Here is a 16,153-nt window from a genome sequence, read left to right on the forward strand (position 1 = left end):
GGGCTACCCCACAACATGGCACCCTAACATCTAAGATAACCACAGAAGCAGAAGGGCCTCTCCACCCTTGTTCTGTCCTCCCTTGGATTTTCCCAGAGATGGTAAGCATCACCATCTAGAAGGACAGACACCTGAACATCAGAGCTTGCACAGTTTACTCTAGTTTTAGACACTTTGTCCTCCAATCATAATTATCCCTTTACTTTCTTATCAAACTTGATATAAAAAATGCAATTTTCCAGACAAGTCTGGTGGTTAATGTCTATAACTCCAGTACTCAAGAGGCTGAAACAAGAAGATTGCCATGAGTTGGTACATAGCAAGTTATAGGCCAGCCAGAGCTACATACCAAGATCTTGCCAAAAAGAAAAAAGAAAGAAAGAGAGGAAGAAAGAAAGAAAGAAAGAAAGAAAGAAAGAAAGAAAGAAAGAAAGAAAGAGAAAATCACTGTGCAGTGGTGGCACACACCTTCAATCCCAGCACTCCAGGAGCTCTCTGAGTTCAAGGCCAGCCTGGTCCACAGAATGAGTTCCAGGAGAGCCAGGGCAACAGAGAAGAAACCCTGTCAAAAAAAAAAAAAAAAACCCAAACCCAAAAAACTATAAAATATAATTTTCCTTGTGTCCTTGAGTCTTCGTTTCCACATAGATGGAGATATGTGAGTTCTATTTATAGGGGTTTCAACCTTAATGACAGTTAAAAAGAAACTCACCTTCTCCATAAAGGTGACGCGTGACTCCCTGTTCATACTCAGCCCTGCGCAGGCTCCACAATCTCGGCTAGTGTCTGTTGCCTTTAATACATCCTTTCCCTGGCAACTAAGGCTGAGCCTGGACAGAAAGGCAGGCCAAGTGCCACAGAGGAAGAAAGCCTTACAAAACCACTCAAGCAGCTGCTTTAGAAGATGTGGGATAGGGTGCTGCAGATGACTCACACTGGTCTATCACAAAGTAGCTGCTGATGGTCGTGATGCTGTAGAGGAGGTGGCCAGGAAATCCCTCGTCATCAGGATCCTCTGCACTGATGTTCGCCACGATGGTTCCTGGACGCAGCTCCTCTGGGATCGAGTAGTCTCTCCTTGGACTAGAATAACAATACGGCAGACGTGGCTAATTTGCAGGGGAGGGGAGGGGAGGGTGCCGACTGGGCGGTAGGTATTTTGGTGTGTACTAAATATAGCACTGCATTGCTTGAGTTGCATCAACACACAGAGAACACAGCCGCAGAGAGGAGGGTGACTCGTGTCTGTACTTCCAAAAATCACATCCTTGTGCATGTAGAGGTGTGCCAGGCTGTTCGGCAGCAATTTACATGGCACAACCACTGACTACCTGCCCGCCTGGTGCCTTTTCCTATCATTAACACCCTCTTGCATAAAGATACTTCATCTACTCAGTCAGCTTCTCTCCTCCCAGGTTTTGTCTGGACGTGACGTTCAGAACTGCAGGTTTCCTTACTGTGTGACTCCACCCCACGGGATCTGCCAGACGCCCAATATTGTCCATTCTAGCATCTCTGGTTTTGTTTATTTTTTTTTCTTCTTTTGCCTGAGGATACAACATTTTCACATGGAACTTGGGCATCTTTCCAGGTGGCATTCATTCTGAGGTCAGCTCTCTAAACTGAGACACTCCTGGCAGTCAGCAAAGCCATGGGGCACCGTGTGCAACAGAACTCCAAATGCCCAGCTTACCTACCTTTCTCGGACCTCTATGCTTTTATAAAAGGGCAGTAGTGAGATCATTTCAGAGTGGCAGAACCACCTTTAATTTCCCTTTTTCCCAAGGTGCCATTTCCCCCCATTGAAGGGAAGCAGGCTTCATCTCTGCCCTAAATGCTGCCTTCACGTTGGGGGCTCAGACTCTGCTGCCCCTGCCACACCGCTGCTGTCGCACAGGGCAGGCCAGAGGAAAACAGACTCAAGAGAAGCAGAGACCATCTATAGCCAGGCCTTCACCCTGGCCTACCTCATGGGCCCTGCCCCAAATTCTAAGCCTAATATCATCCATGGGGAGGGGGTTCTCCCACCATGTACCCCATTGTTGGGAAGCAGTAAGCTTGTTTTGTCCAAGAGGCCACTCCAGTGCATGGGCCTCCCTGCCTGGCATCCCACGAGCAAGCCCTGTGCCCTCTTTCTGACTTTCCATATCCCTTCTCAGAGTGTGTGACATCAGTGGGCTGAGCCAGAGGAGCCAGGGACAGCAGGTCCACAGCCAGATAAAAGAGGCAGCCTTGTCTTCTACAACCAACAGAACCCTGTTTCTAATGCAGGACGGTTTTTCTTCCATCCCCTAGGTTGGGTCTAGTAACTTCCTAGCCAGGATTACAAAGATGCCTGGTGGTTTGAAGGACAAAATGTCCCCATAGTTTTTGGTATTTAAATATTTACTCCCTAGTCGGTGCTTTGGGGGAAGGCTTAAGAGATGTGGCACTGCTGGAGGAAGTCTGTCACTGGGGGCAGGTTTTGAGGTTTCGAATGACTCGCCCTTCCCAGTGTGCTCTCTGCTTCCCGTTTGAGGTTAGAGATGTGAGAGCTTGCTGTTGCTCCAGCTGCGTGCCTGCCTGATGTCCTGTTTCCCTGCAGTGATGGTGATGGACTCTCATCCTCTGGAACTGTTAGCCTCAGATACACCTTCTTTGTGTAAGTAGCCTTGGCCGTGATGTTTTATCACAGCAACAGAAAAGGGCAATAAAGATGCCCTGCTGCCTGCAAAGCCTGGCCTCATTCCTGCATTACTCGAAGTACCAGCAATGCCAGTATCACCATGGAGCTCGGTAGAAATGCAGATCCCAGAGCACCGATGGGAGACTTGAGTGTCTACTGAGACAGACAGGGATGTGCACACTCTCTCCAGTGTCAGGGGTGACAATTAGGCCCAGGGTGCCTAGGACAGAAAGAAGACACCACAGGAGGAACATGCCCTGCTTCCCATCCCTGATCCCTTCTAGGCAGTGGTTCTGAACTTGGGTCAGGGTGGTGATTATATTTAGACACATCTTTTGGTTGTCACAACTTGGGGAAGGAACTGCTCCTTCCATGTTGAGGGAGATGCTGCTAAACACACTCCTTCACATGGGACAGCCCTGTCACAAAGAGAAATATCTGGTTCAAGTCAGGATGTGAGCTTAAACCCTGCACTGGAGCCTCTATGGGCCACACTGGCTATGCCAGGTCACCATGAAAGAAACAGGCTGGCTGTTGGGGAGAGCGCCTCATGTTAACAGTCTTTCCTTGGTTGCCCTGATAGTAAGTGCGGTAGAAAATTAAGTTTAAGTATGTGATCTGAGATTCATGTCTGTAAAAAAGATTATCCAACAAAAGGTCTAATTTCAGGTCTACCAAAACAGAGAGGGACTGGAGAGATGGCTCACAGGTTAAGAGGACTGGCTGCTCTTCCAGAGGTCCTGGGTTCGATTCCCAGCAACCCACATGGTGGCTCACAACCATCTGTAATGAGATCTGGTGCCCTCTTCCGGCCTGCAGGCATATACGTAGACAGAATACTGCTGTGGGATGTCTTTCTGTATGCTGTGAATGTGTGTTGCTCTGATTGTTCGATAAATAAAGCTGTATTAGCCTATGGCAAGGCAGCTTAGAGGCAGGCAGGAAATTCAAGCAGATGGACAGGAAGAAGAAAGGCAGACGGGAGACGCCATCCCACTGTCCAGGGAGCAGCATGTAATGGCACACAGGTAAAGCCACAGAATAGAAATAGAAATGGGCTGAGTTTAGTTATAAGAGCTAGCTAACAAGAAGCCATCATGACCCATAGGTCATACAGTTTGTAAATAATATTAAGCCTCTGAGTGATTATTTTATAAGCAGCTGTGGGACACAAGTGGGAAAGATTTGTCCTGACTGCAGGGCCAGGCAGGACCAGAGAAACCTTCCAACTACAGGACACCATATACATAATAAATAAATCTTTAAAAACCCAGAGAGGATAAATATGATTATCATTCACATTCCCCACCAAGCTCTGCACTACACCTGGCTGCCAGAGTGCAGGACAACAGTGGGTGGGGCTGGTGATCACATTCCCTGTGTGACTGGGTAACTTCCTCCCTGTGAATGAGGACTCAGGAAGGCACTCCCAGGCACCCCTTACAGGAGGTTTTCTAGTGACTCCAACGAAGTCAGGCAGAGGGAGGAGGAGCTACTTGCTGATGTCTAAGATAAAGTGCTCTACAGTCAGCACTGTGCACAGGTGAATATGTCGGTGGTTTTCAATCTTCATGAGCCAAACCACAAAGTGGTCAGACAGACATCTGTCTCCACCCAGGGATGAAATGCGGAGACAGTCTCCACAACAGAAACAGCACTCGCTGTGGTGGCCTTAGCTAGGCACCAAGTCGAAGAGCTGTTTCCACGGCTGCCTTGGCTGCCTCACACCGAGACCTGGTACACCTGGGTCAAGTTGAAGATTAAATCCAATATGGTTAGTGCTAGCAGACGTTTCAGAGAAGAGAAATTAAGAAATCCAAGGGATTGGGCATGCTCTCAATTCAGCATCTAGTATGACTCCAAGTTTATTCTTTCAACCCATGGCTGTTGAGGATGGGGCTGCTTGTAATTGAACAGTCTGAGCAAAATGAGGCAGTGTCCTGCCCCATCCCCATTCTAGAGTACAGGCTTCTGCAGACACACCTTGACACCATCCACAAACACTGAAGCAAAGCCAACTAAGAGCCTAAAAGGTCCATCTCTAAAATCACAAGTGAGAAGTGCAGAGTCTGAAGGGGCCTCTGGGTGGCCATTTCCCCTCTCTGATAAACTGCTTACTAGTGCATTTTAGAAGATATGGATCAAAGTAGATTAGTGCCAGAGAAGTTATTTTTCTCTTCACCATCCTGTCAATGTGCTTCTCATTTGTGCTTGTGGGGAATATTTCTGGCCATATGAGTACCAACCCCACAGCTATAACCTTCCTAGATTTTTTGGTCCACAGAGCTGTGTGCTAGCCTCAGCCTGAATCTGAACTTGTATATCTCAACCATTTCTCAACCTACTGGTGTTTGTTTCTAGGCCATCTGTAGAAATGCTCCATGCACTCTGGAACCCAGCACCAGTCACTGAAGGAAACATCCCAAGAAAGATTATTTGTTGCTGTAGCTGCTACACCACAGCTGGAGCTAGTGTAGGTGACCAGACACCAACCACAGCTGGAGCTAGTGTAGGTGACCAGACACCACAGCTTGAGCTAGTGTAGGTGACCAGACACCACAGCTGGAGCTAGTGTAGGTGACCAGAAGTGTCTCTACTGTGCTGTGTTTGCAAAGTGGCACGAGGCTAGTCTGGGAACAGAGTGGGCTTAGAACCAATCAGTCTTAAAACATGTTTGGTTCTGTGTGTGCTTTCATGTTCTTATGTGAGCAGGTTCATACGCATCTGGAAGCCAGAGAACATCCTTGGATGTTGCTCCACTCGTTTTCTTCTTTGAGACAAGGCTTGGCCAGCCTGTGAGCCCAGATTCGTCTGCCTCTGTCTCCCCAGCACTGGGACTGTAAGTGTACAAGCACACCCAGCTTTTTTGGATGGGTTCTGGGGATTGAACACAGTGAGCACTTTACCTAATGAACCTACTCTCCAGCCCTCTTAAAATATTTCTGCAAGCACTCTACCTTGCTCTCATGCTTGTGGCTGTTTCAAATATTTTCATCTTATATATACAGATATATATCATATTTTAAAATATAAATACACAAAAATACATAAATATAATTATATAATAAAAATATATAACATAATATATATTGTATATAATAAGTAAACATATATATGTGTAAATATTGGATTTTTTTGAGACAGAGTTTTTCTATGTAGTTCTGGCTGTCCTTGAACTCACTCTATAGAGCAGGCTGGCCTCTAACTCACAGAGATCCTCTGCCTCCTAAGTGCTGGGATTAAAGGCATGTGCCACCACTGCCTGGGTATTTTTAGTATTTTTAAAGATTTATTTTATTATGAATTGTTAGTGAATCAACAATGCATATGTCTCTGTGTGTGTATATGAACATGTGGGTGCAGGTACCTGAGAAGACTAGAAGAGAGTGTTGGATCCCCTGGGGTGCTGTGGGATGTCTTTCTGTATGCTGTGAATTTGTGTTGCTCTGATTGATTGATAAATAAAGTTGCACTGGCCTATGACAAGGCTGCTTAGAGGCAGGCAGGAAACCCAAGCAGATATATGGGGAGAAGAAAGGAGAGGAGAGAGAGACACCAGCTGCTGCCACCAAAGGAGCAGCAAGATGCCAGCAGACCGGTAATGCCACGGCCTCGTGGCAACTTAAGATTAATAGAAATGGGTTAAGTTATAAGAGCTAGCTAGCAAGAAGCTATAGGCCATACAATTCATAAATAATATTAAGCCTCTGAGTGATTATTTTATAAGCAGCTGTGGGACCACCAGGCCAGGTGGGACTGTGGGGCCAGTGGGACCACAGAAAACTTCCAGCCACACTGGGGCTGAAGTTATAGGCTACTGAGAGCTGCCCAGTGTAAGTGGTAGATACTGAAAACCTAAACTCTAGTCTCTCTGAGAACAACAAGTACTCTTACCTGCTGTGCTGTTGAGGGCTGTGAGTACACAGCAGGTGATAACTGGTGTTCATATGTCAACCCACCAAATGAAAGACTCTTTGATGGGAAGCCCCACCTGGCAAGGCCGTGAGGTTACTGCTATAAATGACCAGTTGCTCCTTGTCTGTGTTTCTCTCATGTGCCATTTCATCTCTTTGCTAAGAACTGCATTGTTTCCTTAAGAACAGCTATGATATCTCCTTATTCACCATGCATTTCCATGTAATGTGCATATGTAAGCTCATGATTACATCTCAATCTTATTAGCACACATAATTATGGATAGTCAAGAAGATGATTTTTTATTTAACTGTAAAATTTTTATTAACAGAAACATACTAAAGTATGCTTCATAACTAGGTCTATTGTTCCATGTGGACTGTAGACACTCAGAGGTCTTGTTCTCCATCCTTAGCCATTGACAAGGCAAAATTGGTCAGACAAAGTGTCCTCACAGGACTTTCACAGAGTAGAATTGCAGGTGCCTGGCCTTGATGGATCAAAACCCTTCAGAAGAATTACAGTGAACCAGAAGTGACAGTGCAGGTGTCTGGCCTTGGTATGTCTTAGTCCTTCAAGAGATCAATAGCACCAATGTTGCCCTAAGCTTCCTCCACCAGCACATCCCCACTCTGATTCAAAAAACAATTAACACTTTGTATTTATTTCTACACCAGTTTTTAATGCAAGATTTTAGGCTCAGTAGACTATGTATAGGTCTTGAGATTCCGGTGATTAACTGAAAAAGGCTGTTAGCTGACTAACCATGTCTGGATATTATCAATCACATAAAATAGTACACGTATTCTTTGCCTCTTTCTTAGATCTCTCATTGGTTTAGTTTCTTCCCTTGTAACTCTTGTAGCCATCCCTTTAAGAGATAGCCAGAACTTTTACAACCTACAGGTGTGGTCAGTTACCAGTTAAGCTGACTAAGTCTTTCCCAAGTGTGACTCTTATCAGAATACTTGTCCCTGAGAGTTTACTTTGTAGTTTTTAACTAATAAATTGTTAATGAATGTACACACACACACACACACACACACACACACACGCTTGGGAATTTGTAATGAGTTGTAGAATAGAGATGTAGAAGAATAAAGATGTAGAGGAGAATAAAGATGGAAGAAACAAAGAGCACAACAATAAAGAGCACACAGAATGAAGAGCATTGACCCGTGTGTGTGAAGGTATTATAGAAATCTTTCACTTTTCCCTCGCTCCTGGGAAGCATATCTCGGAGGACTCTGGGTAGGGGCTGAGGGCAGGTACCTCAACTCCTACACTGTGCCATCTTTCCAGTCCTAGTTTTGCTATTAATGGACAAATAATAACTGTTCCTGGCTTTGGGTTTGGTAGAGTAGCTTGTGCTATATTTGTTCACAGCCATTAAAGCTGCTGACCTCCGAGCACAAGATGGTGCTGTTTCCCTGTGGCTGGGGCCTGTGCCCACTCAGGGCAGCAGAGAGACAGGCAGCTCGGAAGGCCATCGCTGCCTCTAAAATCCCATCTTATCTTCCTGAATCTCCATGTGCACCAGGCCCGGGATGGGGCCAGGTCCACACTCTTCCCCTCATCTCTGCTGTATGAGAAGCAACAGACACAGCCAGGTGTTGTGCTGGGTCTACCAAGCCAAGAAGAAACTCCGGCATGCCAGCGGCCTTATATAGTACCGTATGGGCTTCAGGTTGATTACTGACATGGGGCACTTTATTAAACAAGTGCCTGCCTTGTATCCATCTTGTGTTTGTACAGTGACTCCCAAGGAGCACTGTGCTCCTCCCTTGGCCCTCTTTCCCGTGGAGCATGTGAATGTGGGGGTCACGAGGTGTGGCGAGCAAAGGGGAACATGAGGGTGAGAAGCATAAAGGACACTGAAGATTTCCATTTCTCATCTCTCATCTAGGCCAGAGCAAAGCATATCTCTCTGGTGTCACAAAACGTGTCTCAGACAGCTGTGGCAGCAGACTCTTTGAGCTCTGCCCCACATACCCTCACATCTACCTGATAAAGCGTGGGATCTCATCGTTGATGTTCACAATGGTCACCTGGAGCACTGCAGAGGCTTCGAGATTCCCACTGTCTCTCACTCCCACAAGGAGATAGAAGCTGTCAGGGAAACATTCCAAGTGCAAGAAACACAGTCACAGAGGAGGAGAGCACAGTGGAAGGAGTGATTGGGGCGAGCGGGCCCCTCTCCAGCCCCACGCTTCTTATGCACCTTCGATGCCAGGTGTGGCCACCTTCCCTCTCTGGCCATGGAGCTCACTCCCTCAGTTTTTAAGTCTGGAGTTTTTCCTCATGGCTACTACCTCCCTGGACAGATGTCCACTCCAGCCAGCCAACTCATATTCTCTGCCTTACAATGTCCCTGCGATGGACCTATTCCACTCTCCAGGAAAGGAGGCTCACATTTTATTCATCCATTCGAAGTCCAGAGCCTCCCATACACCAGGGAAGCAAGCACTCCACGGAGCTACACCTCATCCTCAATGACTGCTCTAGGTCTCTTGACTAGTCTCAAGCCAGGAGCCTCACCTGGCTTTCCCCAGGCCTACGGCTTCCATCTCAAAGCCCGAGCTGTCTTGTCATACTGCTGCCTTTGGGTACCGTGATCCTACCCTCCCCACTCGGTGCCCCCAGCTCTGGGCATGCCCTCCCCCTACACCATGGCTCCATCATTTCACCTGGGTCCTGCCAGGGGTTTGACCTGCTAAAGCTGAACTCCTAGCCACACTCCAGGCTGCTCAGGGACCCGCCCTGTGTTTGTATCTGGTTTTCCCTTATTTTCCTTGGGTTCTGGATGGCCATACTTCTGGAAGGTCATTGACAAGCTTACCTCTTGTGTCCTGCTTCAAAGTCCAGTTCTGTGGTGGAGAAGAGGGTGCCATTAGCAGACATTCTGAAGTTCTTTGAGGGGGAAATGAGGAAATGCTGTAAAACAAGAGAAAGTGAGAATCATGGCAGCACACCCTCGGGTGCGTTTGCTCACATCCTGTCTGGCACTCTCGGTCTGTACAACGTTGTGAATGATTCAGCAAGATGTCTGGATTAGCATGAAGTCTGAGACTTCATGGTTGCTGAGGAGAAAGGCCTTTAGATGCAAATGGTCAGAACCCCTGCTCTGATGAATACTCCCTAAAGAGCTGTTCCAACTAATGAACGCCTACCAAAGGGCCTGCCTGGCAAGTGCTGCTGCAGCTCTCATCTCCCTCTCCAAGTCCCTGCCATCTTACTCCTGCTTACCCTGGCTCTGACACCATACCTTGACTTTAATCAATACCACCTCATGTTAGATATTAGGACCATGCCAGCATGAATGAGCTCTTACGTTTATCCTTGAAAGAGTTGACAATTAGCAACATGTACCCGAGCATCATTCATTGAAGTGATAGAAGGAAAGGGAAGAGGCAATTGTAACTTGAGGATGTGGGAGACAGCAGGACTTAAGAGTTGGGGATGCACTGTCCTTATTCTGGGAACAGGGCCACTGATAAAAGCAGGCTTCCCACATTTTTAGGTAGTCGAGGGTCTTTGTTATCCTTGATTCCAGTACCCAATGCCACTCTCTTGATGGTTGTCTGTCCCACCCATGAAATATGATAGAAACACACAGGCTCATGCACAGAACCCACTAAGGTCCAGCCCATAGGAAGACCATGACTGTGCTCCTCATCAAGATGGCTTCCTTGCCTGGAGTATGGAGTCAGAGAAGCAGGAGAAGGGCTAGGCATGTGTTCTTCTCCTTCCCTTGCCAGCCACTTAGAGACCATACCAATGGCGCCACACTTAGCCATTGGGAGGACTGAAAGAGAATGCAGGCTGTTAAATGTGATGGGTGATGAGAACACAATTTATAGCCCTTTATTGCAAAGGGCTCTGAGGTTAAAAGGTTTCATTATTTCTTGCTAAGATGAGAAGTGATCTATCCCTGAGGCCTTAGATGGGTGAGTCAGATAACCAGTGTGTAGTGGGCAGCTGTTCCAGCTTTGACCTGGAAGTACTACCCCCATTGAGGCTTCAGTAACTGTCACGCCTACAAGGCAGGGCTGAGACAGGAGCCCTGAAGACCCAAGATCCAGATGTGCTGGCTCTCTTGGTTCCTGGATCCTGGACACTCGAGGTAGACCGAGTGGAGTTCTCCAGAGAACACTGCCGGACTGCGCTACACCTTTCCCAGACCCTGTAACCTATCCCTTTACTTGTAAGTTACCCCACAAAATAAACCTCCCTTTGAACTACGGGGAGTTGCCTTAATACAACCAATACCAGTGGAGGGTTTGAAAACAGAACTATAGCCCCCAAAGTCTAGGATCAAAGACACACAGCCAAGGTCTCCAACCACAGATGTGGGGTATGATCACTTTGGAGTTCCTAGGACCAAAGAAGAGTGGCCAGAAAATAGATTAAAGGTCTCCTCTGGGGCCAAGATAGAGTCTTCAAACCATGTTTGAAAAGTACCTACTTTCTGCTTGTTATATAACAATCTCTCTCCAGTTGCAATGATCATACTTTTACACAAAAATTGGGAAAGATATAAAAATGTTTATTTATTTATTTATTTATTTATTTATTTATTTATTTATTTATTTTGGTTTTTCGAGACAGGGTTTCTCTGTGTAGCTTTGCGCCTTTCCTGGAACTCACTTGGTAGCCCAGGCTGGCCTCGAACTCACAGAGATCCGCCTGGCTCTGCCTCCCGAGTGCTGGGATTAAAGGCGTGCGCCACCACCGCCCGGCCTTTTATTTATTTATTTATTTATTTATTTATTTATTTATTTATTTATTTATTTTTGGTTTATAAAAATGTTTAAAAGTCACTAACTGAATTCACGTGTGAAATCTCATCATTTGGATGGGTTACTTCCTGGTCTTTTTGTGCAAACACACACTTTCCAAAATCTCAAGATGATGTGCTAATGGAATGGCAACACTGTGTTCTTCTTTCGATCTTGAGCCTTTCCTCAAAGCCTTGTGTCTCCTATCAACCCTGCTTAGCTTCTGAGATCACAAGAGATCAAGTGTGGTCAGGATGGGATGCCTGCAGACTCCCACCATTACACCGACTGACCAGCCTAGTTTGCTAACAACAGCACAGCATTTCAGACATGGGGTTTATTTAACAACAACCTCTTGGTTTTCATTTAGGGGTTCCTGCCCTGTTTTAAGAGGAAACAGTTGGGCAATGCCAGAGAGCTCTTTTCTGTGACCTTCTCTCAGGACTACATCTCCTCTCCATTATAGACAAACCTTTGCAAGCCCCCACCATCTCTTCAGTTCTTTGCCTGAGCAGCAATAGGTTGGGTCATAAGCTGCCCACATGCAGAGCAATCCTGTGTCTTTGGGCTGAGTCTTCCCTGCAGGAAATCTTCATGTATCAGTGATCAGAGGCCCATGCTGGGTATGATGGAAGAACCGGCATATTTACCTCATACGCCAGACTCAGAGTCTTCCTGCATGTATTTTGTAAAACTTTGGGAGACAAACGTATTTATTTGGTTCTAAGCAGTGGGAATCTTGGGATATAGACATGGCAAATAGGCTCTGCCTCTAAAAGCTTAAGGTCAACTGAGGGAACACATTGTTGCAGGTGAGGGACTCCAAGAGGAATCAATATGGGCAATAACAGGAACCAAAAACTCTTAGTCACAAACTGGAATAGTAAATTATGTTTGTGATTCTGGAGAAAGGCCTCCTGGATTTGATGCTATATTAGTCACAAACTAGAATAGTAAATTATGTTTGTGATTTTGGAGAAAGGCCTCCTGGATTTGACTCCTGGTCCCATCATTTCTAGCTCTGTGAGTTTGTGTAGGATAATAGCAATGGAGCCTGCCCCATGGAAGAACCTACAGCATGCCTGTCTTAGTCACTGTTCTGTTGCTGTGAAGAGACACCAAGGCAAATCATGGAGAAGAAAGCCTTCACTGGGGTGGCTCACAGTATCTGAGGCTTCGTCCATTATTATCGTGGTGGAGAGCACGGCACCAGGCAGGCAGGCATGGCTTTGGTGCAGTAGCTGAGAGCTACATCCTGCAGAGAAGGGGCAGGGGCTGGACCTAGTGTGAGCTTTTGAAACCTCAAAGCCTACCCCCAGGAGCACACTTTCTCCAATAATGCCACACGCACTCCAACAAGGCCATGCCTACTCCAACAGGGCCAACTCCAACCACTCCTAAACCTCTAACCCTTCCAAACACTTCCCTTTCCTAGTGACTAAACATTCACATGTCTGAGCCTATGGGAGCCATTCTTATTCAAACCCCACAGTGCTAAGACAATGCTTCCAACATGCTGGACCCACCTTGGATGGTAGCTTCTACTGTTCAGCTAAAATGTAACATCGTGTCATGAGGGTGTAGCTCAGGGGTAAAGCTCTAGCTTCATGTGTACAAGGCCCTGAGTTCAACCCCCAGCTCTGCAGCACCTTAAAAAATAGAGTATGCTCCTGAAGGGAAAGGTGTTCTTTTGGTTTCCATGTTCCCAGTGTGTAACAGAAGCTGCCCCATACAGGCATTCAGTGAGTCTTTGTTAAATATTCGATGGTGTGGTTTTCTTCTTGCCAATTTCTTACTGATGAGAGACCAACATTCTCACCTCTGAAAAATCCTATAACAAGGGGAGAATGGTGTTCCGTGCCTGTAATCTCAGCACTCGTGAGGCACAGCTGGGGACCTCACCACAGATTCCAGGGCAACCTGCAGTACTAAGTGAGACCCTGTCTCAAAAGCCAACCATGGCAGCCTCAAAATTCTTAAAACAACAACAATATCGTGCCAACCATTTTGTATGTCTGTTTAAATGTAGTAATGCTATATTTGGCAATGTAATCTTGAGTTCAGTCTCAATAACTGCTATAGGAAAGAAAAAAGTCAGACAGCAACAGATAGAATTGGTTTGGGGAGCAAAAACTAGGAACATGAGAATTTCCTTAATTTCTATGATTCTGATCTTGATAATCTTTACATATATATGCATGTATGTATAATTAGTGCTAAGCTAATTCTCTTTTCCTTCTGTCTCCTCACTTTGTTCATGGGCACGAAGTTTTGTGCTCAGAAAGGGATAATATCTTCAGACTAGAAACATTGTGTCATGTGGCCCCTTGCCAGAGACTCAGTAAGGCTTTCTGTAAACCTGGCATTCACGCCTCCTTTTTAAGGCTTGTTTAATCAAAGCTCTCCCTTGATATTCATTCTTGGAAAACAGAAACTAAATAGAATGAAAAGCAACTGCAGCCCCTCTCTGCCCCAGTCCTGGCTGAGAAAAGTCCTGAGTAATCAGATCAATTCAGCTAACAAATGCTCCTTAGACAAGCTCTCTGCCTTCCGCTGGGAATATCCCTTCCCACCTCCCACAGCTCTGTTTGCCGGTTCCTGGTGGCTCCTGATTGCCCTCGGTCACAAAAGCTTCCTTTTGAAAGATACAGAGCCCATCCTTCCTGCCCCATTCACTCTGCAGAGTGTTTCTGGTATAGCCAGAGGGAAGGTGAAGTGGCCCAGTTTCCAGAAATGTCAGCTCCCTGGGGGCCAGCAACCTCCTTGCTACAGTGTGGCAGCAGCTGGCAATATCCTGGCCATCTCTGGCTGTCAGGCCTTCCTACAAAAAGCAACATGAATCAGCCTTGTCTGCTAGAGATCAGGGCACCGATGCCACTGTGAGGTAGTTTCCAGAGGGAAGCAAGAACCCTTGTTCTCCCAAGTCCAGAGTATCAATGACACTTCAAGCCTGCACTCAGGACCCCATAGCCTCACCCAGAGGAGCAGCACACAGACCAGGATCTTCCAATCAGGCTGGGTGGGTTAAAATACAATACCATGTGTCAGTTAGATTCCTCCATTTAAGATGGATATTTTGAAACAAACAACCCCTACCAATTCCTCTTTCTCTTTTCCCCTATGCTACTCCCATCCCAGCTCTGGGGGTCATAGGTTAGGGAGAGGAGAAGGAAGGAAGCCTTGACTGAAGAAAAAAGGCCAATAAAAAGCTGCCCACTGCAGCCCACTCTGAGCTAAGTGTATATGTCACTGAAATGTTTTTAAGGGACATTGGCAAATTTGTGCATTGGGAGTTTTGCAGCGATTGTTTATTTGTTTTTAGAGACAGCATTTCACATATCACAAGCTGACCTCCAACCCACTATGGTTTCATGGCATCCTGAGGACTGAACCCAGGGCTTTGTGCATTTTAGGCAAGCACTCTACCAGCTGAGCAGCATCCTCAGTGCCCAGAGCTGATTGCATAATGTTCACCTCGCCGATAAAGCTGCAGCTTCAATCTCTGTCCCTTCTGTGGTAGGAACGCTGTAAGGAGTCTGAGTTCCTGTCTACGTGATCCAGGATCTGACAGTCTTAAGGGCACAATCTCCATCCACCTGAGGATCTGCCCAGAAGCAGGCACAGCCAACAACTGCTGTGGCTATAGTGCTGGAATCCACCAACCCGAGATCTTTCCTTCTGTGAGCCTCATACAGAGACCCACAGTAGAATGCCTTTTGCTGTGACTTCAAGCAGTGACTTCAAAAACATGCAGGACATGGTGGGGGGGGGCATGTGGTGGAAAAGCTTTCAGGAAGGAAAGGGTGGGGCATCATAGCAGAACTTCTGGAACAGGGAAGAAAGACCCGGGTACCCAGTACTAAGCAAAGCCTTAGTTTCTTTTCTCATTCAGAAGCAAACGGCTGCTAAGAGACCAGAAAGCTCTACCCAGAAACTAGATGGTGGGACATGCCTATGCTGTGTGACAAAACTTTCCCTGGGGAGGTGAGCACATCTGCTCACCCATAGGAAACCTACATCACGCCAAAGCATGGACACCACCAAGTCCAACTTGGTGAATCAAGGAGTTCTTCTGGGGTTACTTACAGGAATATGAGTGAGAGGTTACTTATAGCAGCAGAAATGACTCAAAGCCCACCCCAGCACAGGTGACAGCTGACAAAAGCTGGCAACCTGGAGCACACGGCACAGACTGCAGGCCGCTCAGCGGGTTGAGAGCGTCTTTCCAGGTGCCTCCGTGGGTCTAATCCTCTTCCAAGCAGCTGGGCTGGTCTCTAGTCTTTGCAGATCAGTTTGTCTGGGTCTTCTTGGCAGCTTGGCTCATCCAGAATCTTCTCTGCAGCTCAGCTTCCTTCCATCTGAGAGGGACTCTCAGCTTCTATGGCTTACTCTAGCGGGGAGGGACCTAAAGAATGTGGTCAGTTTCAGGGGCTTCCTGACCCTGTTTGGAGTCCCTGCTTAAGGAGCTTCCCGCAGGATGGAATGTTTCAGTTGCTGAGGGGACTACTTCACAGCTGCCTGTAATCCCAGCATTGAGGTTGAAGCAGGACAACTAAGGATTCAGGAGACCAGCTTGGGATATATAACAAGACCTTGTCTATAAAGGGCTGTGGCTGTGGCTTAGTGATAGAACACTTGCCTGACATGAATGAAGACCTCAGTTTAATTACTGAGGTGGGGATGGTAAAGGCAGGGAACTTTGGGGGCCAGCAAGACGGCTCAGCACTGAGCAGGCAATGGTACTTGTCACACAATATGACAACGAAGTCTGGAGAACTGGGCTTGATCCCCACGG

General features: G+C 46.7%; 1 protein-coding gene across 1 annotated transcript in view; it reads right to left on the minus strand.

Annotated features, from left to right (window-relative positions):
• Cdhr3 (cadherin related family member 3) overlaps positions 1-16,153 on the minus strand; it is a 78,383-nt gene that overhangs the window by 41,100 nt on the left and 21,130 nt on the right. Inside the window, exons 5-7 of the mRNA XM_059279853.1 lie at positions 9,420-9,514; positions 8,585-8,689; positions 935-1,083 (exon numbers count right to left, since the gene is read on the minus strand). Of these exons, the coding sequence (XP_059135836.1) occupies positions 935-1,083; positions 8,585-8,689; positions 9,420-9,514 (349 nt within the window). The remainder of the gene's footprint in view (positions 1-934; positions 1,084-8,584; positions 8,690-9,419; positions 9,515-16,153) is intronic.

The sequence above is a fragment of the Peromyscus eremicus genome, chromosome 14, assembly GCF_949786415.1.
Source record: "Peromyscus eremicus chromosome 14, PerEre_H2_v1, whole genome shotgun sequence".
In the NCBI taxonomy this organism is placed as follows: Eukaryota; Metazoa; Chordata; class Mammalia; order Rodentia; family Cricetidae; genus Peromyscus; species Peromyscus eremicus.